General features: G+C 33.8%; 3 protein-coding genes across 4 annotated transcripts; 1 reads left to right on the forward strand and 2 right to left on the reverse strand.

The window, feature by feature from the left end:
- Nucleotides 1-897: 897 nt before the first annotated feature.
- On the forward strand, nucleotides 898-2264 carry LOC125189946 (receptor like protein 22-like). Its single transcript, XM_048087161.1, has 2 exons — nucleotides 898-1358; nucleotides 1475-2264. The coding sequence occupies exons 1-2, from the start codon at nucleotides 898-900 to the stop codon at nucleotides 2262-2264; spliced, it is 1251 nt and encodes a 416-aa protein (XP_047943118.1).
- An 11604-nt stretch (nucleotides 2265-13868) lies between these two features.
- Nucleotides 13869-14654, reverse strand: LOC125190441. Its single transcript, XM_048087756.1, has one exon. The coding sequence runs from the start codon at nucleotides 14620-14622 to the stop codon at nucleotides 14110-14112; it is 513 nt and encodes a 170-aa protein (XP_047943713.1). The 5' UTR covers nucleotides 14623-14654; the 3' UTR covers nucleotides 13869-14109.
- A 2584-nt stretch (nucleotides 14655-17238) lies between these two features.
- LOC125190157 lies at nucleotides 17239-22430 on the reverse strand. 2 transcript variants are annotated; one of them, XM_048087367.1, is made up of 14 exons: nucleotides 22136-22430; nucleotides 20724-21504; nucleotides 20504-20612; nucleotides 20259-20379; nucleotides 20077-20175; nucleotides 19683-19982; nucleotides 19483-19590; nucleotides 19307-19378; nucleotides 18563-18649; nucleotides 18400-18471; nucleotides 18241-18318; nucleotides 18033-18140; nucleotides 17734-17802; nucleotides 17239-17501 (listed from the first exon to the last, which is right to left on the reverse strand). In XM_048087367.1, the coding sequence occupies exons 1-14, from the start codon at nucleotides 22370-22372 to the stop codon at nucleotides 17427-17429; spliced, it is 2316 nt and encodes a 771-aa protein (XP_047943324.1). In that variant the 5' UTR covers nucleotides 22373-22430; the 3' UTR covers nucleotides 17239-17426. The 2 variants fall into 2 exon arrangements, with proteins under 2 accessions (XP_047943324.1, XP_047943323.1); XM_048087366.1 differs by having other exon boundaries at nucleotides 18229-18318; nucleotides 22136-22428.
- Nucleotides 22431-27082: the final 4652 nt, after the last annotated feature.

The raw sequence follows: 27082 nt of genomic DNA on the forward strand, positions 1-27082 counted from the left end.
CGAATTAGTTTTCTATGCTCCCTATCAGAGAGGTATGCCGAATTGGTGGAAACATAATGGCATAGGTTTGGTCAAATGGAATGGGACAGGTGATTGCTGCGAATGGTATGGCGTGGAATGTGATGACTCGGACATGTAATCAGCTTGCTCCTCCCCACCGAGCGAATCACCGGCAGAATTGGTGAGTCATCAGCCCTTTTCCGGTTGTCATACTTGTCGAAGCTTGACCTCTCCTTCAATGACTTCACCACAACTTAGATTCCTAACCAATTCCATCGTCTCCCAAATTTGGCATACCTTGATTTGTCAAACTCTGGTTTCATGGGGACATTTCCATCCACCTTGGCCAACCTATCTAAGCTAGTTCAACTCAGGTTTTCAAGAAACTTTCTCACTAGTTCAATTCCTTCATTTCATAAATGTAAGAATCTTGAATGGATAGATCTCAGTGATAATAATCTAAGGGGCTCACTTTCTCACTTGCAATTTCAAGGTCTTACAAAACTCTCTTTTTTAGATATAAGCCGAAATTCATTGAACGGCACCATTCCTCACTATCTTTTTGTCCTGCCTTCAATTCATACTCTTGATCTATTGAACAACCAATTCAATGGACAAATCAGTGAAGAAGTTCCCATTATAAACCAGTCCAACCTTTCTCGGCTAGATTTAAGTGATAATAGGATTGGAGGTCATATTCCTAACTTCTTCATTCAGTTTCGAAACCTATCAAGTCTTGAACTTTCTGACAACTTGTTCAGTGACACTTTTGACCTGAATAAGATTCGAAGTTTTATAAGACTTTCATCACTTAATCTTTCTAACAACATCCTGTAAGCTGACACAACCAACATGAGTTCAAGTTCGCAAGGGTATCCCCATTTAAATGTGTCACACATGTCATCTTGCAATTTGAATGATTTCCCAGATCTTGGAAATGCATTGAATATGTTAAGTTTGGACCTCTCAAACAATCATTTGCGAGGGGATATTCCTAGATGGATTTGGGGGAACAAAAAGGACTATTTGGACCTTTCTTTTAATCTCCTGGCAGGGTTGAAAAAGCCTCACATCTCTCCAAATTTCAGTAATTCGATTGTCTTGCTTGTAAACAATAGACTAACTGGAAAGATTCCAACCTCCATCTGCAATGCATCTTCACTCAGAGTTCTCGACTTGTCATTCAATAACTTGAGCGGTAGCATACCTCCTTGCCTTATAAACAAAAATCTTGTGAGCCGAGTGGTCAATCTCAGGGGAAACAAAATCAGTGGTGTTATTCTGGATCAATTTTCTCGTGAGTGTATCCTACAAACCTATGATGTTAGTAACAACAACTTAGGTGGGAAGATTCCCAAGTCTCTAGGAAATTGTAAGAACTTACTGGTGATGAATGTGGTAACAACAACCTCAAGGATATTTTCTCGTGCATGTTGTCATTAACCTTGCGCATCTTTGTCTTGCGCTCCAACAGATTCCAAGGAGGCTTGAGATGTAGTAAGAGTTGGCCGAATCTTCAAATTCTGGATATATCTTCAAATGAATTCAATGGTCGTCTGAATGTGCTAAATTTCTCGAGTTTGAGTCCTACACATGTCAGGCTCAACCGCTCCAACTCTAACATTTTAGGAGACGGTAGTTACTACCAAAATGAGGTGAATTTAACCGTCAAAGGAATTGCAGTAAAGCTTGTGAAGATTTGGCCTGACTTTACATGCATTGATTTGTCTTCCAATCGTTTTAAGGGAGAAATACCAGATGCAATTGGTAATCTCACCTCACTCTATCTTCTCAACTTATCCCACAACTCTCTCAGTTATGCAATCCCAAGATCATCGGGTGCCTTGGCAGATCTTGGGTCGCTCGACCTCTCTTCAAACAAGCTCACCGGGAGAATACCAGATGAGCTCACAAAACTTAGTTTCCTTTCATTCTTGAATGTGTCTTACAATCATCTCACTGGACCGATCCCAACTGGCCGCCAGTTTCAAACGTTTACGGAAGATTCATATGTTAGAAACTCGGAGTTATCTGGTTTACCACTCACCGGAAGTTTCAATAACCGTCGTCCACCTGCTCCATCTCCATCAGACGATTCAGAATCAAAAGATGAGGAGATTAAGTGGGAATATGTGTTTGCTGCATTTGGTTATTTTGTGGGATTCAGAAGCATTGCATGGACATTGATATGTTGCATAAACTTGAGAGAAAGATACTTTGAGGAGGTAGAGGAGGTTGTTGACAGGATATTCTATGAGAGATGAAGGAGAAAATGACATGAAAGAAGAGTAAGAATAAGAGAAGAGAGGAAGGATGGGCTTAGGAGACATCATCATCATCAGCAGTGAAGATAGACTATGTAAGTTGGCTTGTGTTTAGTTAGCATATGGTGTGGTGTGAACTTTTTTTTTTCCAACGTGTGGTTTTTCTGTGTGCTCAAAACTTCTATAGTATGATGTGTTTTGATAATATATCTTATTTTATAAATAGATCAAAAAATTTGATTGGGTGTGTTTCAACTTGGAGTTTTTATAAGATTAGATCGGCCTCTTTCCGATGCGTAATGAAAGTTATAATTATATTAAAAATTAAATGAATTCAAAGTGGATGACAGTTTAATAGTTTTTTATTGCATTTACATCCCTTGTATAAATTAATTATTCAAAATTTCTCAAAACTCGTTTTTTATATATGTATAGATAGATATATAGATTGTTAGTTTGCTACAATTGGATGGGCCTTCGTAGAAGGATATATTAATAGCGTCATTTTTTGGGGGATATCTCTCATTAATTCAGGCTTTTCGGTTTTATCGTCTTAACTCTTCTTTTAAAATATCAATTGCTACATATATTTCTTTTAATTAAACTCACACACATGACACATCCCACACCAACTCATCCAAATTAGTTGACCCTTAACCCTATTGACTGAAGGGGACACGTCGTACCAGTTGATACATACACCTCGTTTTCAATATTGCTACATATATAATGACTCTTTAGCCCTTGGAATTAGAACCAAATTGGTTTTGAAATATGGGCACACATGGAAATTTCAAAAGATCAATGAATTCATACTTTTAAAACGAGCGTACAGAAAGTCACCTAAATAAGTGAAAATTCTTATTGAAAAAAAAAAACCAAAAGCATGCAAAAGCCTATTTGCCTTTAATCTTGATTTTTATCGAAAATGGTAATTTATAGTGTTTTGTCATTCGCTTTAATTATGTATTTTGTGTAAATTATTTTTTACAAGGATTTAAAGTTTTCTTTAATTGTTTTTCCTACTCGCAGTTTAGGTGTAACTAGTGTTAACCCACGTGCGATGCACGACAAAATATTTTTTTTATCACATATTTTTAAATTGTTAATTGATTAATTAAAATATGAAAATATAACTATATAAAATTTAAAAATAGAAAAATATACATATAATAAAAGTTCAATAAATATATGCTCCTCGATGCATTTTACACTTAAAAACATAAAATTAAACATATTTGAAATGGAATCAAGGTAGACACAATTATTTGGACAACGATGAAGAGACTATATCAAGTGTTAGACACATTTAAAAAATATTTATAGGCACAAAATTAGAATATGAGAAATCATGAAATTAAAACATCATAAATTAAAAATTAAGAGAATAGAGGTTACAAAATTTGTTAAATGCTCATTATCCTATTTAAAGATTAGTCAAAGCATTAAAATATTTAAATAAATATTCATGAGAGTTACATATTTTATAATAATTCAAATTCACCCCATAACTTTTAAATATATCAAATTACGGTCAAAACTCGCCTTTTATATAGGTATAGATTTTCCTAGCGTTGTTAATTTATTATACTCGTAGTATACTTTATGTTAGACAACGTTTGTCCTATGAGCTCAATTCCATTAGTTTTGACAATAGATAGATTAATAGATACATAGATAAATAATTAAGGAGTGTATAATTAACTTATTACTTATAAATTATTAGTAGCCAAAACCTAATGCAAGTCAAAGCTATATACATATACTACTAGTTTATTATCGTTACTTTCATCTCCAACTAGATTCCACATCTCTGGATCGTCATAATGTCCACCAGTTGACTTAACAAGAAACACTGAACCAGAATTAAAAATTAGTTACACTTAATTATTTTAATCCACTTTTAAGGCCTGTTTTGAATCAGATTCAATTCTCTAATTTCATGATAAGTCGGTGAATGCAACTACTACCAACATGATTGGTAGCTAAATTGTACTTGGATGTGTTAGTTTTACTAAACTATTCCCACCAATTATTGATATTATTGTACAACTATCATTAATTATAAAATAAAAACATCCAAATACTCGAATTTGCTATCATTTTCTTTTGTCTTTAATTCTTATCATCAAAACTCGTAATGCTACTGTTTACCAATATTAATAAGCTGCCAGCAAAGAAAATGACATTCATTATTTCTTTATTCGATGGAGGATGTATCAAAGTAAAGAATTATTATGCATTCAAATTTTACGAGGTACGCAGTTAATTTGATTTATTGTAATTAAAATATAGTAATTAAAAAAATCGCATAAAGTTGGTGACGTCAGTTATTAATTTTGATAATATCATAATATGATAAAAGAAGATAAGTTGACCGCTTCTCAACAACAAATTTAATTAAGACCCTTATTTTCTCTTATATAGTAGTAGTAAAAACATTCTTTCAATTTATGAGAGCTTTAATCAATAAATAACACGAAAGAGAATGATAGATACTCATTATATTACAATAAGAATGGTAGCAATAATCCAAACAAATTAAATAACTTGTATACTTGCTATAATAATCCAACACAATTTTAATTTCTCCTATAGTTTACAAAACCATAAAATATGCAATATAATATCTACATCATCTACGCAATTCTACACAAAATGCTAAAAACACACACTACTCTCTGAAAGAAGATTCTTATCTGAACATAAAATCCTGCTGCAAGAAAATGACTTAATTAGATCAGTTGTGGAGAGGATTGGGCCCTCCCGGTGTTTTTCGATTCGAGACGCCATAAATCGATTCATCTTCTTTACTTCTCGATTTCTTCGGACTTGCTGCCGGCAAATGCCATGAAAACTTGGAAGCTAATGTTGACAATGAAGAATCTTCAACCGTTGATTTTGCCGGAACTTTGCGACAATCGGACAGGCGACCGATGGCTAAGAAGATCAGAATGATCAGCAGAATTGGGGTTTTGGAAGAATGGTTTTTCATAATATAGGAAAATATTGAGGAAGGGAAAATTGAGAGAGATGTGAGAAAATGTATAGTTATGGAATCAAGAAGCTTAAATAGGTCATTTGATTTTAAGTTGAATGACTAAATTGGCCCCATGAGTGTGTGAAATGGGTTCTTGTTTTAGAGGCTTCCAATGTGTAGCCATTACTATTGACCATGTTGTAGTTATGACTTTTCTTGAATACTTTACTTTAATCTATTTGAGTTGTTTAATTATGATTTATATGTATGGAAGTTGTATGTATAATTGGTTTAGTGTTAGAAGTCAAGAAAAAGATAATCATACAAAATATATCAATTCCCACACGTTACAACACTTTCTCACTTTTCATGAGTCCAAAATTGAAATTTTGTTCGTGGATGGTTGACAAATTGAGCCAAGTACTTACCTTAATTTCTACTTTTGTGTACATTGCAGTTAATTTAAATTAAGCAAGATATGGTTCTTTCTAATCTTATTATTACATTCACATATAAATTTTACGATGATATCAGTCATTATAAAAAACTTATCTATTAAGGGCAAAAAATAGAGACACAATTAATTGCGTCGGAAATTTTTTAAAAATAATCGTAATTTAAGATGCAAAAGAAATTGTCGCTAAATTGATGGCAGATTATCTTTATTCATGCATTTCTTAAACACTTTCATTTTCGTCCCATAGTTTTGAAGATGTTTTTTTAAAGTGTTAATGGAAGCATTTGTAACACAAATTATTTTGGGTAAAACCGTAAAAATACTAAATGAAAATTATTAATTAGTATAGATTTAATGTGAATCCATGGTATGAAGTAGCATTTCGTGGATAATCGAGCGCCAAATCTTGAAAGACATTTTGCTGAAATTTTGGGGTAGTTTGACTTGTAACCAGGGGAATCATTCATTTTTGTTCGTATGAGATTTAATAATTGTAAAAATATACATTAAAATTGATTGCTAATAGTAAAGTCTCATGTGCCGACAGAGTAGTGATGCACATGATTTAGAAATGTTGATATTAAATAATTATGGGCATTGAATGTCCAAATATAATATGCAAGGTGGTCTTCCCACAAATAAATTAATTGTTTCCACACAATTATTAATTGTTGACATTAAAATTGGAGGTATATGTCTTATGTTTTACGGCATTCAATAGGATGTTACTATACCTTGAATTTGTGTTATTTCTTTGCTGTTCCGCCTCATTAATAAATTGTGATGGATTTGATTATACCAATTCGAAACTTTTTTTTCATTCATTTTATTTCTGATATAAAATCGATGAATATGGATCCAACGAACAATGCATAGCTGACGACACTGGTTACATCACCACCACCATTCACCTCCAAGGTGACCGTCGCCGGTTCGAAAAATAAAGGGAATGATATTACGAACGGCCTGCTCCGGACCAGTGCTGAGCCTCTCACGTCCCCTCCTCACTGCTTTGCAGGTGGTTGCAAGGGCGAATCTACTAGGGGAGCGTAAGTGGCAATTGCCCCTCCTCAATATTTTCCATTTATATTAAATTAATCAGTTAAAAAAAATTAATTTCCTTTATAAATACTAGTGTTAACCCACGTGCGATGCACGACGAAATATTTTTTTGTCATACGATTTTAAATTATTAATCGATTAATTAAAATAAGAATAAATATAATTATATAAGATTTAAAATGGAAAAATATACTACTATATAATAAAAATTCAATAAACATATACTCAACTCATTTTACATCTAAAGACATTAAATTAAACATATTTAAAATGGAATTAAGACATATAATTATTTGGACAATGATAAAGAGACTATACTAAGTGTTGACATTTTTGAAATATATGTTTAGAACAATCCTTCATATTTCTCTACTAAAGATAATAAATTGTGTAAAGATGAAGATAAATACTATGTATGTTTGAGTTAAGGATGCTACAATTCTTCCCTCTCTAAGAACTGTAAAAAATATTGGGATAAAATTCTGGAACCATATACACGCGGTACTGTAATCAAAGAAAAAAAATAACAATAAATGAAATGGAAATTACAATGAAAATTATTCAAGAAAAACCCTCTTTCCGCAAGACAAAATTACATCACGGTTAGTGCTCTCGGGTCGACGTATTTTCCCCAAAGATGAAACGATTTCCTGCTAGCGTATATAACATCTCAAACCTGCTAGGCTCCTATAAACTTGATGGGACTCCAAAATCAAGCAAAACAATGTTCCTAAAATGTGCAATAAAATGTTGAGAGCTTGAGAGAGAATGAAGAATGTTTAGTTAGTGTATATTTCATCCACAACTCTATGCCTTTTATAGGTATAAAATTAGTACATGAGAGATCATGGAATAAAAACATCATAAATTATAAAATCAAGACAATATAGGTTACAAAATTTATTAAATGCTCCTTATTCTATTTAAATATTTGTAACCACCAATGAGTCATTGTAGTGCTTTAAGAATTAGTTAAATGCTCATTAAAATATCTAATAAATATTCATGAGAGTTACTTAAAATGTTCAAATTGGTCCATAACTTATAAATATTTCATAATAAGGACAAAACATATAAATATTTCAAAAAAGGCCAAAACTCGCCTTTTAAATATGTATAGATTCCACCTCAAACTTCTAAAATTTCTTTATATATATTTTTGCTTCTGCTGAATTGAATTTATGGCTCCGCCCCTAAATGAATGGACATTTAGATCATTGATATGCTCGGATTTTGCACTATTTTAAGGTCATTATTTGGTCCGTTTTTTTATGTCAAAGTCGCTCTACACGTCCATTATTTGCATATTTTGTCTATTTTGGTATTTTGACGTGTTTTGTGAGAAACGTGCATAATTGAGCCGAAAAAGGGAGCCAAAACGCAAAGTCTGGAAATCTGGAGTCAGACGGCGACCGGCGACCGCCGCGGATGTGTGCGGCGACCGCCGGCGCCCGGCGGGCAGATCAATGCAGCGGTCCGCCTCGAAAAAATACGCTTGGAAGAGAAGTCTCGTCCGGCGACCGCCGGAATTCGTATGCGGCGGTCCGCCGCCGAGGAAATCGACTCTCTGGAGTCCAACGCGGCGACCACCGGCCAAGGTGCGGCGGCCCGCCGGAGAAAGGTGGCGAATCCTAGAAGCCCTAGATTTGCGCCCAGATTTACCATATTTTGGAAATCTTTTCCTTCTACAACAAGGATTGGCTTTTCCCTATAAATAAGACCTCAAGCTTAATCAAGAGGGAGAACTTCTACTTGCAAAATACTTCATAGAGATCAAGAACTAGAGTACTTCACTTGTGCAAGGAGTTGGAGAAGGATTTCAAGAACATCAAGAACGACAAGGATTCAACCTACGGGTTTTATTTGCTTTAGTTTTATGTTCAAATTGTCTTCCCTTCAATCTATGTTTTTAGCTTATTCAATTATGTGTAACTAAACTCATAGGATTCTAGGGATGTGTTAGTAACAACTTTGGTTATACAAATTCCTTTTTCTATTTAATATCCGTTTTGTTTTTACTTTGTTTCTTCCCTAAGTAGTTCTTATGCTGCATGATTGAGTGACACAATCTTGTATGATTTAATATAACTTGCTTCATAACTGTGACAGAGTTCTAGCGAGTTAGATTCACTTAGTAGACGCTATAGTTAGCTTCCCTTAAAACGGCACTGTTAATTGAGAGTGAGGACTTTTCAAGGGTCTTAGGAGCTTTTTGGAGTTACGTGTTAGGATTGACAACCCTAACTTTGTAATCAACGTTTGTATCGCATGAGCATAACCTAGGTGACTCGTCCTTTCAAAGTATAAACTGTGCTAGGGTATTGTAGTTGGAATTTGTATAACCATAACTGTGAACGCACATCCCTGGGATTCCCTTATCTCTATCGCTTATCTCCGTGTTTTATTTGCTCTTAGTTGTTTTATGCTTTTTATTATTTCTAGTTTTCAAAAGTTTTCCAAAACCTACTTGTTTTTCCAGATAGTAATTGAATCTTAGTAGAGAATAGACACTTTGTGTTTGTCTTCCCCGTATTCGATATCCAGTACTAACCTTTAGTTATGGAATACTATATATACTCTGTATACTTGCAGGTTCATTTAATGCTAATAAAAAGTGCATCAATCACCCAAATACATAATTTTAATTAATTTCTAAAATTAATTCACAAACAACTATTAAAACAAAATCAATTATGAATCGATCCTTAAGCTCTAATGCTATTATTAGAAAAGTTTATCATCATCTAATAATACAATGGAAACATTGCTGCTATATTACTCTTTCGCGTGCACACAACAGCAACAAATAAGTCTGACATTATAAACCTAATTATCTTATTTGTACTTTAACTTGCACAGTTAATTTCATTGACACATGTTTGTCAAGTCACCTAATTTTGATTCAAATGATAAGTATAAATAATTTATTAGTATTAACTAGTAGCTATAGTATGGCCGTCCGAAGCAATATTTATAAATAACTTAAATAGTAGATGGCCGTTCGCAGCACTATTTATGAATAATTTATTATTAACTAGTATAGTTAATTGAAGGTTAATTGACAAATTTGAAAGACCCTTGCAAGCGTTTGGCATGCTTTTTGCTTTTAAGCCAAATTAAATTTTGATCAAGTGATCGTGAATTGAAGATTACAAATTTGAGTTTTGAAAATTTGCCACATCACGTCAGTTTTGTGATCGTCAATTTTCAAGTAGTCTATTCAATTCATTTAGAAAAATAAAATAGTGAAAATGATAGTATATAGTATTAGTAATTAATTAAATCATAGCATCAAGAAATTAATCACGCGTGCAGTTATGGAAGCATACGCACACTCCAAACATAAACAGGTTGAAAACAATTTAAAACTAGCAATTGAAAATGGAGAAATAATAATAATGTCTGTACAAATATTATCTGGCCAATTAATTATATGATGGCCGGTTATTAAATACATAATTGAAGGTGGATGGTGAAGTGGAATACTCCCATGCAACGACGTCACTTTCTTGTTTGAACACAATAATAATTTTCAGATAAAGGTCTCTTTCACCAAACTATTTGTTTTTTGACTAGAATTTCGTCTGGTCACAACTCTTCAATACATCATATTTTTAGAATTTTAAAGTAATTCTCATATTTATTTATTTATTTGGGAAGGAAGTAACAAAATTGTGAAATTATTCTTTTTGATATAGAACTCGGAGTAATCATTGTCGACTTCGGGAAAACTTAAGTCAAATTGCTAAAAGCAATAAGAAACTCCTACCTTCCAAGTATATTTTGCAGTTAACCTAACTTTTCAAACGTTGCATTGTGATTTTGCACATTTAATTTGCTTTTAAAACGTGGAATAAAACCACATTAGCGTCTTCTTCTATTTGCTCATTTCGTTCATTTTGCAAACACGGAAATGGTGTATATAACGCGCACCAACAAATATTAAGGATAAAAAATCACTTTGAAGAGTCAATACCGATCCAATTCAGAAGCAAATTTTACTAGAAATAAAAATATTCAGTTTGTCTTTTTAGAAAATCATAATCTAGTCTTTTAATTTCTTATATACGAGCTAATAAGTACTACTCCAAGTTATAGGAGTATGTAAGTATATCCTAAAAAATTGAACTATCATCTGCAAGTTGTTAGAGTCGTATTTCATTCCGGACTATCCCAAGTTACTTGAATCATTTCCTTTTGTGGTAAAAACCAAATATTTAATCTCACTTATTCTATTATACTTACTTTACTTTTTCTTCTTTTTCACACTTTATTCCATCCTACTTTATTTTATCTTCATTTGATCCACTAAATACAACTTTTAAATCTTATGCAGGAAAAAAATGACAAGTAATATGGGACGTAGGGGATACTAAACAAAAATACAACATCTTGAATGTCAACTAAAGTTGAGGCCATCCACATCTCGAATTTTAAGTTCATATTAATTATAAATATAAACAATATATTAAAATTAAACCCACATGATAACAAAATATAAACATGCTATTAGAATAAAAAAAGAAAAAAGAATGTGATAAATTAAAACAATTATGAAAATAAAAAATAAAAGAATATGGAATTAGGTTTTGAATTTATAATTTTTTATTTTAAACATAAATTTCAATAAATAAAAATGAAATTTTATAATTAAGTACTACTATTATTTTAAAATTGGGTAAAACGCCCGCGAATGGGCTTCATGGTGGCTTCCCATTGGCCGAAAAGGCGACAGTTCTTGTTCTATTACTTGGCCGAGGGACAAACAGGGGATGGGGCATGACACATCACACATCCTTGCATTGTGGATAGTCTGAGTTTTTATTAGTTTCTAACATCTCAAGTATAGTGAACTGTGAAAAATTACAAATCATACGCACCAAAAGAGTACGAGAAATGAAGAGATTTCTTAAAACCGAAGAGATGCAAGGGGCATTAATTATATACGGAGTACAACATTGAGGAGCTACTTTTGTATTTGAATGGATGCCTTTCAACTGCAGTTTTACGGAAGAGTGCATGAGGCTTCTCTAGACAGATAGGCGATAGGTGTTGCAAAATTGTTCGCCAACTCTACCAGTGTTGTTTTATCTCTGTCAATGGCACTGATCGAGTTGTAATAACCAAGCCAAGGTTGATAAGCTACTAGGTGTACTTCTTTAATTTGACACTATGTCAATCTGGTTATTTTCTCTTGCATCTTCTGCATTGTTGCCATTATGGTGGCTATGTGACTAAATGATCTTTAGCCAGTTTCTTTTCCACCCATATAACCTTAAACCTTTGGATGACTGTGTTGTGATATAAGTATATATCAGTGAAACGATTCAATTAAGATAGATAAGTCTGTATTCTTGAATATGAAAAGATAAAGTCTCAATGATTATCATTTATACATTATTTTTTGCATATTTCACTAAGCATACATTATCAACTATGCTCTACTTCGAGTTGTCATTTCTACTTTGTTTTAGTTGGACTTACTACCAGGGCTCTCATCTGTTTCATCATATTCAAATATAAAAATACTGGAAGAAAGACCCATACAACATGCACAAGTCTTGGAGACAAAGACCTCTTAAACGGGGGCAAAAACGTGAGTAGTCATTTACAATCAATATGCAATGAGATGTTAATTTCGTTGGTTTTGAAATATAGAAGTATTTCTATCAAACGTGTAACGTTTCTACATAGAAAGTTAGAGACATAAAATCCTATGAAAATAAACTTCGTAGAGAAATCACTATACGTCTGTCATTTTATAATTCTATATATCATGCCTCAAACATAAATTTTGAAATCCATTTATGTTTGAAATTATTGGAATTGGGATTAATTGTGTATATATATATATGGACCATATGCCATATTTAAATTTTGGTTTCCAACCAATTTCATTTAGTACTATATGGTAAAAAACTACTTGAGTTTATAATTTTTTTTAATTTGACATAAGTCTAATTTTCATTGTCAATAACTCAATTTTTAAAGTTCGATAAATAACCCAAAGGTACGTACCTATAGAAACTCTCTAGTGTTGGATTTCAATCTTCAAGTGATAAAAAAGATCACGAAAATTACTCAAAAAACAATTCCTAGACATAATCTCCCTTAGTCGTAAAAGCCAAGGTGAGATGAGTAATTTCAGTACATTAAGAAATAAGCACACCGCAAATAAGGAAGAGAAAAAAATACAAAAACTCTAGAGGGTGTTCAGTTTGCAAGATTGTATCCGGGATTAAATTTGTAGTATGTTTGGTTCATGTGATTCATCCCCACAACTCAATCCTAGATGGATAATCATGAAATAATTAGTCATATCTAACCCCCTATGACTAAAATAATCTCACAACTCAATCCTAATCCTAGATTGTATCTTGTATTATTTTGTCTGAGAAACCGAATACCACCTTTTTGTAGCATTGGACAAAGATACCCATGGAAAGCTCTCGATGAAGCTTTGTAATGGCATAGTAATGGATTTGATCATCAAAAGTGATAAGAAAATAGCATGAAATTTGTTGTAATAAAACAATTCCTTATTTGTTATCTGTCTCCATACAGAAGGAAATCAACATAGATTGAATAGCACAACTTCTACTTTTATTGCAAAAAGATGAGAGGGCTATTTCCCAGTCATGAAGAAAACTATACCAAAACAACAAGCGGTTTCCAATGGAAGTGATGAGAATATAACATGAAAAAATCTTGTAGAGAAACTATTCCTAATTTGTTATCTATCATCGCACCAAAGGAAGTCATGGGAGATTGAAAAACACAAACTCAAATTTCATTGTGATTTTCCTTAAGTGCAAACAAAGAGAGTGGTACTTCCAATTCATTAGGAATGAAGCACACTACAAAAAGATAGTACTAGTATAATATAGAAACACCATGTTAGACCACTAGACAAATGTACCCATACAAATTCAATAAAGATTGCTCCCAATTCAAAGCACACTGCAAGTAAAGGAGTTACTCCTATAACACCCATGGAAAGCTCTTGATCAAAAGCTTTCAAATGGCACCTAGTATAATTTTGGATTTTGATCATCAAGAGTTAGTAATTTGTTTTTCCATGTTTATGCAAAAGGAAGGCAACAAAGATTGAAAAGCACAAATCCAATTTAAAGATAATAATTTGTCTTAAGTGCAAAAGATGAAAGGATTACAACCAATTTAGGTAAAAAGAAGCAGTCCTAATATTAGTGGATGCTAGAAATGTGGAATCAGTTGCTGCATTATAATCAAATTAGAATTCATCCAATCCAATCCCAGTAATTGGAAGCAGAGAATAGAATTTAGATTTAGATAGCAAAATTCCCAAAAAGTAGAGCTAACCAGAATCATCGGATCTTGTGAAGAATGTGGGAGATGAGCTTGTCCATGTCGAGTGCCTTGAGCGGCGGAAAGGGCCTCTTCATGTCCAGCAAGCTCACGAAGACCTCTCCACCTTCCTCGCGAATCTCGAAGCAGCCCCTCCTCGGCTTCTCCCGGTTGACCACCACGTTGACTCCGGCGACCTCCTTCTCAAGCTCCTCCTTCACTTGAATCGCCCTCTTCTTGAAATGGTTGCACTGTTTGCAGTGCTCTATCACGATAGTCTTCGCTTTCTCCACCGCCTCTCCACCTGCTTCCTCGGAGGCCTTCCCCTTGGTTTCGGCTTTGGCTTCGGTTTTGGTTTCGGCTTTGGCTTTGCCTTTGGCTTCAGCCTTGGTTTTGGTTTCGGCTTTAGGTTTGGCTTGCTTCTTCTTGGGTGGCTCGGGGTCGGCAACGACGGCGGCGCTGGAGAGGCGGGCGGACCTCCGGACAACGGGGGCGGCTTCTTCGGGGGTTGTCGGTTTCCGTTTGGGTGCCATTTTGAAATTGGACGCAAGTGTGAAAATGTTATCTGCCTCTTTCCTTTAAATACGCGAATTTCGATGGGAAGAGGGTTTTCCCGCCATTTTGAAAGGATTGGATCGTGGGGAGGTTTGAGATTGAGCCCCTCTTTTCCCTACTCAAAGCCCTAGCAAGGGAGAGGCTGGGCTGGGCTGGGCTCCCCTCAACAAGGGTTCACATTAGGCTTATCGATTGGGTTGGGTTGGGGCGGTCCATGAGACCTGATCCATCGATGAAATGAATCGGGCTTGGCTAACTCTTTGTTTGAAGTAAGTGTAAACCCAGGCACACCCCAAGTCTAGGCCCATCCGGAGCCTAGCACGGGATCAGTCCAAGCAGAGGCCACTTTATATATTAATTTTTCTAATATAATTAAGTAATTAATCACTTATAATCTATGTAATAAATTGTTTATAGTCTTACACACACAAATTCCCAACCACATTCATGTTAATGCAACATTCACTTTTGACTGCACATACTCCATCCGTTCCATAAAAATATATGCATTTTTCTTTTTTGTCCGTCCCACAAAAATATGTGCATTTCATTTTTGGAAAATTATTATCAATTTAAATATTTAATAATGTAGGTCTCACTATCTAATAACACTATTTTAACTACCATTCTCCTCTTCTCTCTTATTTTACCAATTTTGTCTTAATTCTCATACTCATTGCCCATATTTTTATGGGACGAATCAGAGATGTAAAGAGAAAATGGTTGTGAAGTTTACCATGATTAATACTCCTTATTACTTATGTCTTGCATTCGAAATCCAATATCTAATACTCCGTCTGTCATGAGGTATTCTAATGAAAATAATTCTTTTTTTGGCGGCACAAGAGTTTATGCAACTTTATTTTGTGTTAAGTAGAGAGATCAAATGAAATACAATAGAGATAAAAATGTTTTCATTTTAATAATGAATTATTTTAATTGGGAGAAGAAGCCAAAAAGAAAAACGGGTCATCTTCAATGGAATGAATGGAGTAAACAATTAGAGGATACAATATCAATTACTATGGCATCATCTAATATTAAAAGTAACAAAAGTGATTCCTTCTCTAGACTCTAGTTATACAAATCTAGATAAAATATAGATGAAAAAAATTATGCTTGTACAAAGTCAACAAATGAATTTAAACATTATTTAAGTTTAGATTTGGTAGAATATTCTAAAACCATTTGATATGTTGCATTGGTGGAAAATGGATCAAAAAATTATCTTATTTTACCTATTATAGAACGTGTAACATTTGCGTGCTTTAAGCGCAGGTGCAACGATGGTTATGAATATAAGAACTCGATTGGCTAAAGTCCATCAAATTTTGCAGTCTTAAAACATAAACAAAAAAAAATTAAAACTCGGTTGTAGTGAATCCTATAATTTACTATAAACTTAAGATACTATAAAGTAGGATCTATATTTCACTTACTTTTTCAACCCATATTTTAGTATATTTTTTAAAACTCGTATCGAGAAAGTACTTAAGATCTGGTTATTTCTTTCTTAAATTTAACTTATATTGTTTTTCGTTCTTGTAATCGATTCGTATAGCGAAAGCTAATCTCCTCACTACTTGTATATAAAGAGATCTCGGTTGTAGTGAATCCTAACGGATCTAATCCTTACACAACTAACACAAGAGTATATGGTTAGAAACGCACACATGCACAGATTTACTTGTATCATTTTAATAAAAATTAATCAAATAATTGAGTATCTAATACATGGGTTGCATTAGTGTACTAACTAATTTACAGTAATAACTAATAACTTTCAATTCAGTGTATTCAAATTATCAACACAAAGACTTAATTATATCAATATAGCATGTAATTTTAATTATCAACACAAATATATAAGTTTAACAACACAAGAAGATTGATAAATTTATGTCTTTGTGTTGATATTTTTAATATACAAAATTGATATTAGTTATTCCCTCCGTCCTCGAATAGGAGTCTCATTTTTCCACTTTCCCGGTTCACCTTTACTATAAATGGTAATAGGGTCCAACCTTCCACTAACTCATTTCACTCACATTTCATTAAAAATACTCCCTCCGTCCCAGATAATTTGACCCAGTATTCCATTTCGGGTCGTCCCACATAATTGTCTCATTTTACTTTTACCATTTTTGGTAGTGGGCCTTATATTCCACTAACTCATTCCTACTAACATTTTATTATAAAACTAATATTTTAAAAGTAGAACCCACGTCCCACCAACTTTTTCAATTCACTTTCCATTAGATTTCTTAAAACCCGTGTCAAGTCAAAGTGTCTCAAATTATCTGGGACGGATGAAGTAATATATACAAGTGGGACCCTATTCCACTAACTTTTCTTAACATTTCTTAAAACCCGTGCCGTCCATAAATGTGATTCCTAATGGCAGACGGAGGGAGTATTAATTATTATTGTAAATTACTAGTTAGTAGTTGATCACACACGATACAATAATCATTTATTTGCTCAAAGGCATTATTAGTGACACCTTCTTAATTATATACGTCGACTAATCGTGTAGAAATATAAGCATTTTAGAAATGAACAAGTTTTTGCACACATTATATGGATGGAGAAGATTGACTAAAATCAACTGTATTTCAGGCAAAATTAATATATGTGAGATTTACAAGAGGGGGAAAAGCCTAACAAACTACAACCACATTGCCAAACCTATGGTTACTACATCTTCACATTTAGCCTCTCAATATTTCGAGAAGTGATGAGCAGAATCTGAAGCAGAGGCGACACCATCGTCTTTGTTCGTTCAGGCCACCCTGTTGGTGCAGGTCAGGATAACAGCTTTCAGCTCCTCTTTGCTCAAAGAAGTTTCCACAATTACCTGTTTGCAAGTCATGTTTCCTCTATTATCCTCACATTATAGCAAGATCAAGTAATCAACGAAAAACATCGAATTAAAGATACTGAAACAAGATTTAGTAACTGCAAAATCTGCTATATGCATATGTTTCAAAAGCATTTATCTAAGTTTCCACTTTCATATAATAAGAAGATATACAAAAATACCAATTGAAAGAATAAGTTCAAACAATAAAAAATTGTCAAGGCTTAACCTCTTGTACTTGATTTCCAGCTCGAGCAAGCAATTTGTACTGCCTTTCAAACATAGAGGCCATATAAACCTGCATAATAAGCTCACATATCAAACCATCTCCAACATAACAGGTCAATCCTTCAAGTGTGAAAAATTTTAATTTAACAATCACAATAAGGTGCATAATTTTGCATCTTGCAGTTTAGCACAACAAAGATTTGCATCGTAGGAAACATAAGAAAGAATCAATCATTCCAAATCTATTAGGCAGAAAACAAGAAATTTAATTGCTTTAATGATCAGTTTGATTAAGTTCACCTGAAAAGTAGGTGCCAAACCCGGGCTCAAAAAGTACCGTCCTTTTGACACGGACTGGATTCCGTCAATCTGCCTCAGTTCTTTCATCAGCGACTCAACCTCGACCCACTACATAGTTTCAGAATAATGAATTTCACTAGGTGAAGATGCATCAGGCAGTTAGATATTGGCAGTGTTACAAAAAATTAGATATAACCTCAGAATTTGCCTCAGCTACTTCTAGTCTACCATCCAAAGTATTCTGATCACCAACCACGGCCTCCAAGGTCTCCATCAGGGGATCCGGCTTCCACGAGAAAAGATAAGGTCATTCTTATTAGTAACAGCTTTTAACAGCAAAGTGCCGTTAACAAGGTACAGTAGTTACCATTATTTCCTTTAATGACAAAAATATACGTTCAAGCGAAAAGTCCAATTGATGGACTTTGGCATCGACAATCTGCAATCGAACAAAGTATGGGCACAAGAAAGGTCATATTTCTATTAAAATGGACATGAAGGATCAATACTTAGTCTTTTACACTGCATACCTGGCCAACTTTGAAGTATGATGCAGGGTCCAACGTGGCATCCCAAGAAACTTCTGTCTGGTGAATAAGCGCAGAAACCCCTTCAACCTAGGTAAAGATATTCATCAATTATAATTATCCATCAATTATAGATATCCATAAAGCATAATAGACCCTTTAGCTATTTCAACCGCTAATTATTTCGAAACTGCAAAGTTAAAATTACACACTCAAAGCTCAAAAACCATAAGATATGTTGACCTTCTATAGAAGATCATGGATGTATATCGAACCAACTCAAAACAGAAAAAAAAACACTGAACTTGGCCTAAGCTATGATGGTAATTTGATTAGTCAATGTTTTGCTTCCAGTTTATAATCGAATACACAGCATACTTAATAAAGTCTTATCAGGTCTTATTTGAATTCTGATTAGTCATATCTGGAGAATTTATTTTGGTTGGGATTGTTAAACTAAATATTGGTATGTCATTTAAGTTCAATATTACATTCAATTTTCTATAATTCTAAAACAAGTCCAAAATCGCACAACGAAAAGTGAAGTCCAACCAAAACTGTCAAGTTTCTTTTAACAAACTAAAACCAAAACTCTGAGCCAATTCAATCAGGTTATAACAGTAATTTGCTTCATCCGGAAAGTATAAATACTAATTTGAATATGTTTGATGGAAATATTAGTTAAAACCAACCAAATGGACAGAATCCTAACCTGTCAGCCTAATGTAAATAGAACACTTCATTTACCTCAACAAAGACACCGAAGTATGTAATCTTTTTAATGCAGCACTTGACTATATCTCCAACACTCAGACGTGCCTGAAATGAAGGAATGCATAAGGTTCAGGACATTAAGTAGGACAATGAATCAAGCAGACTTGCATAGGAACTAAAAATTGTTGGGACCTTTTTCAGCATCTTACCATGAGTTCTCTCTTCTTTTCAACTAATTCTTCTTTCTCTTTTGGTTTTATGGAAAATATTAGCCTCCGAGAATTTCTGTCAGCCAATACTACTCCCACGTAGATCCTCTGCAAGTCCAGGCCCCAGGGACATTAGGTAAAATGTACTGTAATAAAAATGAAAGGAGAGGCTATTTGGCATGAAATCTCGTCATCCAAACCTGACCAACAAAGGATGATAAGAATTTTAGTTTCTCTTGGTCATAGAGCATAAGAAGATCCTCCAGTTTCATATCTTGTGTCAATGCCTCATCAGTCTTGCTATCAATTTCTGAACTTTTCACAGACTCAGGCGAATCCATCACGCTACTAGCTTCATACTTTCCAATTATGCCCAGGTTCTGCCTGTAAAGGGATGGATCTAAACCTTTTCTTCTCAACCAGGACTCAAAAGCTAAGAATTTCCACCTAGCAGCAAGATTACGATATGGTAGAAAACCAATCAAGGAGCCAAATGATACCTGTAAGCAAAACAAGAAACTAAAATATTTACAGCTGAACTACGAGTATCGACATTATAAATACTGTTCAAACTAGAATAAAAAGTTAACCCACAACAAATCCTCTAGTACTGGCGCTGATCAATTCCACTTCTTCTCTTTCTCCAGTCTTAACCAGCTGTTCTACTCTAGTCCAGTCATCCTCCTCCCGATCCTAGATTAGTAGGGCAGTAGGAAACAATCAGATTCCAAATGTAACAATCAGGAATTCTGTGTACACCAAAGATGGTTGCCAACCTTAATGGGTGATGATGCAATGAAGTTCTCCAGATCGGATGGATTACCCAAGCTGTCAGGGTTTATAGGAACTGCCTCATTTCTAATTTTCTGATCTGCTGGTTTAACAGCGGGATCTAATCTATAGCATAGTATCACAGTAATTAAAGAGAGTACAGCTAAGGAGTAAGAAGATAAACTTAATGGAAAACTGTATCTCAAGCAATTTTTAAAGATGCAACAGAGGATCAGAAAGACTGCATTACCTTTCTGGTTTGCCTATAAGCATAGTATCTATAGACACTGCATGTGTAGTTAAAGGAAGTTCATCCGAAGTGGATGTTTGCCCACCAGACCGCATATCAGCCTGCAATTCTTGAAAAAGCACAAAGACATTTAATAGCACATTGAAGTATTCTACTTCCATACACAACTAAGATATGATTTTGTAATACAGAAAGTTTAACTAAAGTCTAAAAAAATTACCTTTCCCCAACCCCTCATCTGAAGCAGATTCATCTTGATTGGTTTCATGGAACCAGTTTTGATTGACGGTGTTTGTAGTTGCTTGACGATTCTCTGAGTCGGAAACATCCGTCCTATTCTCGGTCATAACATCATTGGAGCTAAGTTCAGTATGCTCATTTGGTGAATCATGATTGGCTTCAGCTTTTGAATTGAGCTTCATCAGCTCTGGCTTCTTCAGAAGAGGGGCAGAACTGCTTCCTTCGGTAGATGAATTTTCCTCCAATCCAGTTTTACTATCCAAAGAATTTGGGCGGCTGTCTTCTTCTCCAACTGCAGATCCAGATGTCAATGGTGCAGGTTTCCTTAACAATGTAATATCACTAAACCTCTCTTTCTGCGGCTCATTTCCCATTCTCAGTGATAAGTTTGGTCTCATTCCGAACCTTGTGGATCCACTCGCACCATCATCCTCATTAAATGATCTTGGTTTTCGCAAGATAACATCAGGAACGCTGCTTTTAGTCTCTTGTGAAGCCTCTGAAGCCTTTTTCATAGGACGGCTGATAGGACTTTTAGCACTTGTTTCCACAGGTTTAGCAGTTTCTTCGAACTTGGATCCTTTCTTTAACACAGGCCGGACCAAATTTAACCCTTGCACGGATTTCACTGACTTCTTTTGACCAGGCAAATCGAATGGGATCTCCTCTACTCCTTCATCCAGTGCTCTCCCCTTCTTCTTATCTAATAACTTCTCAATCTCCAAATAAGACACATCTGGATTCGATTTTCTACCCATTATCTGAAAAATTATAGTTCAACATTTATTTCAAGACTAATAAAGAAAACACAAAGGTTGTGAAAACAACAAAGCATATGTTGTTGTTCTTCATAAATCAGTAGTATAACACATGCATCATAAAACTATGATTAACCGGAGAAGTCCTAATAACCGATTCCAAAGGCTAGTTCGACGCAGAAATCTAGAACTATTGCATGCCCCTTGTAGATGCATAATGCATCTCCTACAAAGTAAAACATTCACCCCAATCAATATACACGCAAACAAACAGCTACCACTTCATTGGGTGTGGCATTTACAAGAATGTAAATCATGTTTTATCCCTTTCCATCCCAACCACGGTAATCAACAAAAAAATAAACATTAAAGGAAAAAAAAATCAGCATGATAAGACTATCTATCTGTTATACCATCTATCTTTCTCCAATTAACAAAGGAAGCCACATTAAAATCCAAAATTGTGCGCTACAAACACTGCAAACGCAATTTACAAGTGATTATCACACTCATTTAACTCATCAATGATGATTCCCTCCATTAATCAGAAACCCCAGTATAATAAATATACATCGAATATTTCTAAAGTTTCAATCTTTCAGCAAGTATAAAAGGAGATATCCAAGGAAGGCACCTTGGCTAAAGTGATTTTGGGGTCTTCCCCAATCATTCTACCAAATTTAAGCTCCATTCTATCCCAGTCATCAAGCTGCGGTTCATCTCTTGAGGCAGAAACCCAAAACTTTTTGGGTTTTCTGCCAGGGAAATTCAGTATACCGGATTTCTTGGCATGATAAACGGGTTGTGAAAAGAATTGAATAGAAGAGAGAGAGGTGGAATTGGCGGTAGTGCTGAGCGTGAAACTATCCATTGTTGATGAGATAAGGTGATGCTCCTGTGATAAGGATTCATAAAATTATGAGATTCTTAATTGTGGCAAGTACAGTGGTATTGCCCGAAGCCGAACATATGCTAAGTCCGTTTTATTATTTTGATCCTAAACTTTATCTTTTAGATTTATTGGTTTTGAACATATGAAAATTTAATCAGTTTGGTCATTCGTCAACATTTCCGTTAATATTTAACAGTCAACCTTTTTAATCACAATTTTAACCAAATTAAGCAATTTTTAATTATTTAATAACTCTTAATTATAACTTTAATTATGTTTAGGATATACTCTCTTTTTAAATAAAAAACTTTGAAAAGGGAAAATAAAGAGGAAGTGTCTGCGGAAGTTTTTGAAGAGAAAACGCCGATTCACTCTCGCCTCTCTCACTTCGACGGCGCCAGCGAGCGGCGACGGCTAGTTTCTCGGCAGATGGAGATGGAGAAGGAGAAGGGAGAGGGAAAGGGGAAGAGCACCTGATCCAGCGAGAGTGGTGGCCGACGTGACCTTCGATTTCCCCTTCCCACAAGCCATAGCCTCCTCAATCCCCCCTCCCTCCCAGATTCACAATCCTCATAATCTGTCTTGTCATCTCCAACCCCAAATTCATAACCCTTAGAACCCATTGTTCCGTCCCCAGAGTCACCACTGACCACCCACACCCTCTGAACCCAAATTTCTTGCAATTGCAAGACTCGTACCGGAATCGAAGGTCACGTCGGCCACCACTCTCGCCGGATCAGGTGCTCTTCCTCTTCCCCTCCTCCATCTGCCGAGAAACTAGCCGTCGGTCGCCGCTCGTCGGCGCCGTCGAAGTGAGAGAGGGCGAGAATGAATCGCTTTTTCTCTTCAAAAGCGTCTGCACCTCTTTATTTTCTGTTTTCAAAGTCTTATTTTTTATTTAAAAAGATAGTATATCCTTAACAGGGGAGTGATCAATTGCTAACTAATTAGCAATCCCAAATTAAAACCAAATCTTAGCCATTAGAGTAAGAGATCTAGTGGTTGAAATAATGTCATATGGATTATATTTTTAATTAAGAAAATTATTAAATAAAAATAAGGGGTATTAATGTCAATTCTCTCTCATTAAAATCATCTTAAAACTTTAAATTTACGCAACTCTCTCGATTCAAATTATTTTTTCGCAAAAAATATATCAAATTAAAGATAATTTTATAAGGATTCCAACGAGATTTCAATTGCATATGTTCCGACGACGTTCGGATGATGAAATTTGATATTTTTTTATTTTAGTTTTCGTAAATGTTGATCCAGATTTTTATCAACAAATACATCAAAAAATTTGAATATAATGCATATAAAATCTCAATAAAACCATGTAAAAATCTCAATAAATATGTATTGATATTTTCTTGTACTAGTGTTGATATTCTTATGTCATATTGTTGATATTTGTAATACACTATGTTGATATAAAAAAAACGCTCACGAAAATTATCATATGATAACATAATGACGATATTACTCTTTTGTTGATATTTTGTCTACTATTTATTGAAATTCTTAAGGTTCAATCTCATCCACTCATTTTAAAATCTAAAGGTGTAGATTTGATCTTAATTTTGGATTACGATGCTATAAGCAATGGAAGATGACCCATCCTTGACATAATTAAAGTTATAATTAAGAGTTATTAAATAATTAAAAATTGCTTAATTTGGTCAAAATTGTGATTAAAATGGTTGACCGTTAAATATTAACGGAAATGTTGACGGAGGACCAAAATGATAAAATTTTCATATGTTCAGGACCAAATTTGACATTTACTCTAACTTTTACTGTCTTTGATATTGGATCTCGCATACTGCTAACTCGGGAAACTCATACTCCTCCCGTGCCACATTTGGAGTCACATTTAGTTATGGCCAATGTTTTAAAACCGGACCGGACCGGCCGGTTTGACCGGTCGGACCGTGAACCGGTAGGTAGTCCGGTTCGGTTCACTCCTTTAAACCACCAATGCATTGAAACGCTGTGAACCGGCAGAACCGGTAAACCGGAAACCGGTTCAATATTGTTTTGTTTAAAATTTTTTAAAATTTGTTGTTGGTAGGAGTTGAACTCATGACCTCTCTTCTACATAAGAAGACCTCTACCACTCCACCACATGAGCTCATTGAACAATTTGAACATCAAATATTTTTATACATTAACCATTAAATTTTTATCTACAAAAACTAATAATTCATTTTAATTTTATATTCTTTAATATAATTGTTAATTATAATATAAATAATTATCATCCTCTATATTTTAATGATGCTCTACTTACCATCTATATTATTATTAGTACCATATAAGATTCATTATTTACTATAAATAAAATTTTTATATTACATACTTAATTTATATACCCTAGCTATTGACATCAATGAATATTTTTATCTAAACTAAATACCTAATTCGTATTTAATTATAATATTATTTTACGAAATAAATTTTCTTAAATTAATAAACATCATCTATTTTAATGCATAAAAATATTAAATTTCTTAATAATATTTAATATATGTGTTTATTATATATTTCGATTCAACCAATGGTTCGACCAGTGAACCGGTTGAACCAGTGAACCAGTAACGACGCCGGTTCGCCGACCGGTCCGATTTTTAAAACATTGGTTATGGCATAGGTTATAAGGAATTGGTGGAGTATGTAATTAATTAAGTGAGATGGTGGAGTGTGTAATAAATGAAGTGAGATGGTGGAGTTTGTAATAAATGAAGTGAGTTGGTTAAAGGTGGGTCTCTTTTTGACTTTTTGGTTTTTATTTTTGTTTTGGTTTATTTTAATGTAATTTTGATGAACAATGGAATAAAATTGTATGACCAAATATGGAAAATTCTAAATGTGACTCTAAAACTGAGACAGACTTTTATGGCAAAATGTGACTCCAAAACTGGGACGGAAGGAGTATTTTATTATAAAATTAAATATAACATAGGATCCACAATTTATTAAATTTTTTCAATTTTTTTTCACTACTAAATTTTTTCAATCTATTTTTTTTATTATATTTCTTATAATTTGTTCAAGTCAAAAGTGTGATATCTAATATATTAGACTAAAGGAAGTATGAAATATTTTTTAAAATTATCCAAATTAACAAAAAGTTTCACTCGTACTAATGATGGAGGTGAATTTTGGGTACTACTATGTTAAATATCATAAGTACATTCCAGATTGTATAGATATGCTTTGACTTCCAAAGGTGTGTTAAAATGATAACAATTCTTAAAGTAACAGCATCATTATTTCTAGCCATTCATTTATACACAAAAAATCAGTTGCCATATGACAATCATAAAAAATGCTCAAGAGTAAATTTTCTCGGCCTGCAATATTCAATACGCTATACAGCAAGAACATGCACTCTTTTTTTTAGTCCGTCCCACAAGCATATGCACTTTCTAATTTTGGAAAGTCTTTTCTCTTTAATGAGATGTGACCTATTTTCCACTAACAATACTTTAATTACTTTTTCTATCTACATATTCTCTTACTTTACCAATTTTACATTAAAATCCGTGCTGAACCCAAAGTGCATATTCTTTGAAGACGGAGGGAGTACTATATATAGTAAAAATGTCTCATATTCCACTATCTCATATATATCATTTAAAACTAATACTATAGACAAGTGGGACCTATATTCCACTTATTTCTTCCACCTTACTTTTCTTAATACTCCCTTCGTTCATAAAAAATAGAGCAATTTGTGTATGGCATGGGTTTTAATGTAGAATTGGTAAAGTAAGAGAAAAGGAGAAAAAGTAAGTGAGAAGCAGTGTTAGTGGAATGATGTGTAGGGTTATTATTTGTTGAAAATTTTCCATAAATGAATGTGCTCTATTTTTATGGACGGCCAAAAATGGTAATTATGCTTTATTTTTTATGGACGAAGAGAGTATTTCTTAAAATTTGCATCGGAATGAAATGAGATTCCTATTCGTGGATATGTGATATTGATTATGCATTGTTTTAATTTATCAAATATTTGCGATTTTTTTATCACCTAAATGAATCATGATATCTTGAACAACAACAATTACAGTAATATCCGGTGGTACTATGAATGTTTTTGCATTTTATTGAGTGAGAGAGAAAAAATCATTTTTATAACACCATTAAGAAGAGTCCACAAAAAGTTTTATTATTCGGGATCCGGACTGTTGGAATTCAATTCCACCAATAATTAATGAATCTAAACCGTAAGTCTATGGTAATCATAAAATTCATGTATTAAAGATTTCATTGTATGAATTCCTTGTGTCCATGATATGCAATCCATGTGTTATATGCGAATTGATTAATTCAAATCATCCAAGTAATTGCATGTGTCACGTGTATAGCCACTTAGACACACTAGATATACTCGATACCCAGTTCCATCATATTTACAAATTACAATACCTGATACTTGCCGTGATTTTTAAGGACCACTGAGGGATGATAATATGAAAAATATTTTATTTCTTCATTTTTAAATCTGATTAAATATTTCACACATATTTATAATATGCGGATAAAAAAATATACTAAAATAGATTAAACCAAATCATACTAATTATGGAAAGATATATAGATCAAACCAATTCCTCTCATTGTAACAATACATTATAAAATAAACCTCTCATTGTAACAATACATTATAAAATAAAATATTAA

This window comes from Salvia hispanica, chromosome 5 (assembly GCF_023119035.1).
Source record: "Salvia hispanica cultivar TCC Black 2014 chromosome 5, UniMelb_Shisp_WGS_1.0, whole genome shotgun sequence".
Taxonomy (NCBI): Eukaryota; Viridiplantae; Streptophyta; class Magnoliopsida; order Lamiales; family Lamiaceae; genus Salvia; species Salvia hispanica.

Excerpts from the sequence above, each read along its gene's own strand:
- LOC125190157 (XM_048087366.1), bottom strand. The coding sequence starts at position 22,372 with ATGGATAGTTTCACGCTCAGCACTACCGCCAATTCCACCTCTCTCTCT. Across the intron at positions 19,983-20,076 it reads CCAGTACTAGAGGATTTGTT|GTATCATTTGGCTCCTTGAT; the intron begins GTGGGTTAACTT and ends TTTTGCTTACAG. Across the intron at positions 17,803-18,032 it reads GTTTGGCACCTACTTTTCAG|GTTTATATGGCCTCTATGTT; the intron begins GTGAACTTAATC and ends CTTATTATGCAG.
- LOC125189946 (XM_048087161.1), top strand. The coding sequence starts at position 898 with ATGTCATCTTGCAATTTGAATGATTTCCCAGATCTTGGAAATGCATTG. Across the intron at positions 1,359-1,474 it reads TTAGGTGGGAAGATTCCCAA|ATTCCAAGGAGGCTTGAGAT; the intron begins GTCTCTAGGAAA and ends GCGCTCCAACAG.
- LOC125190441 (XM_048087756.1), bottom strand. The coding sequence starts at position 14,622 with ATGGCACCCAAACGGAAACCGACAACCCCCGAAGAAGCCGCCCCCGTT.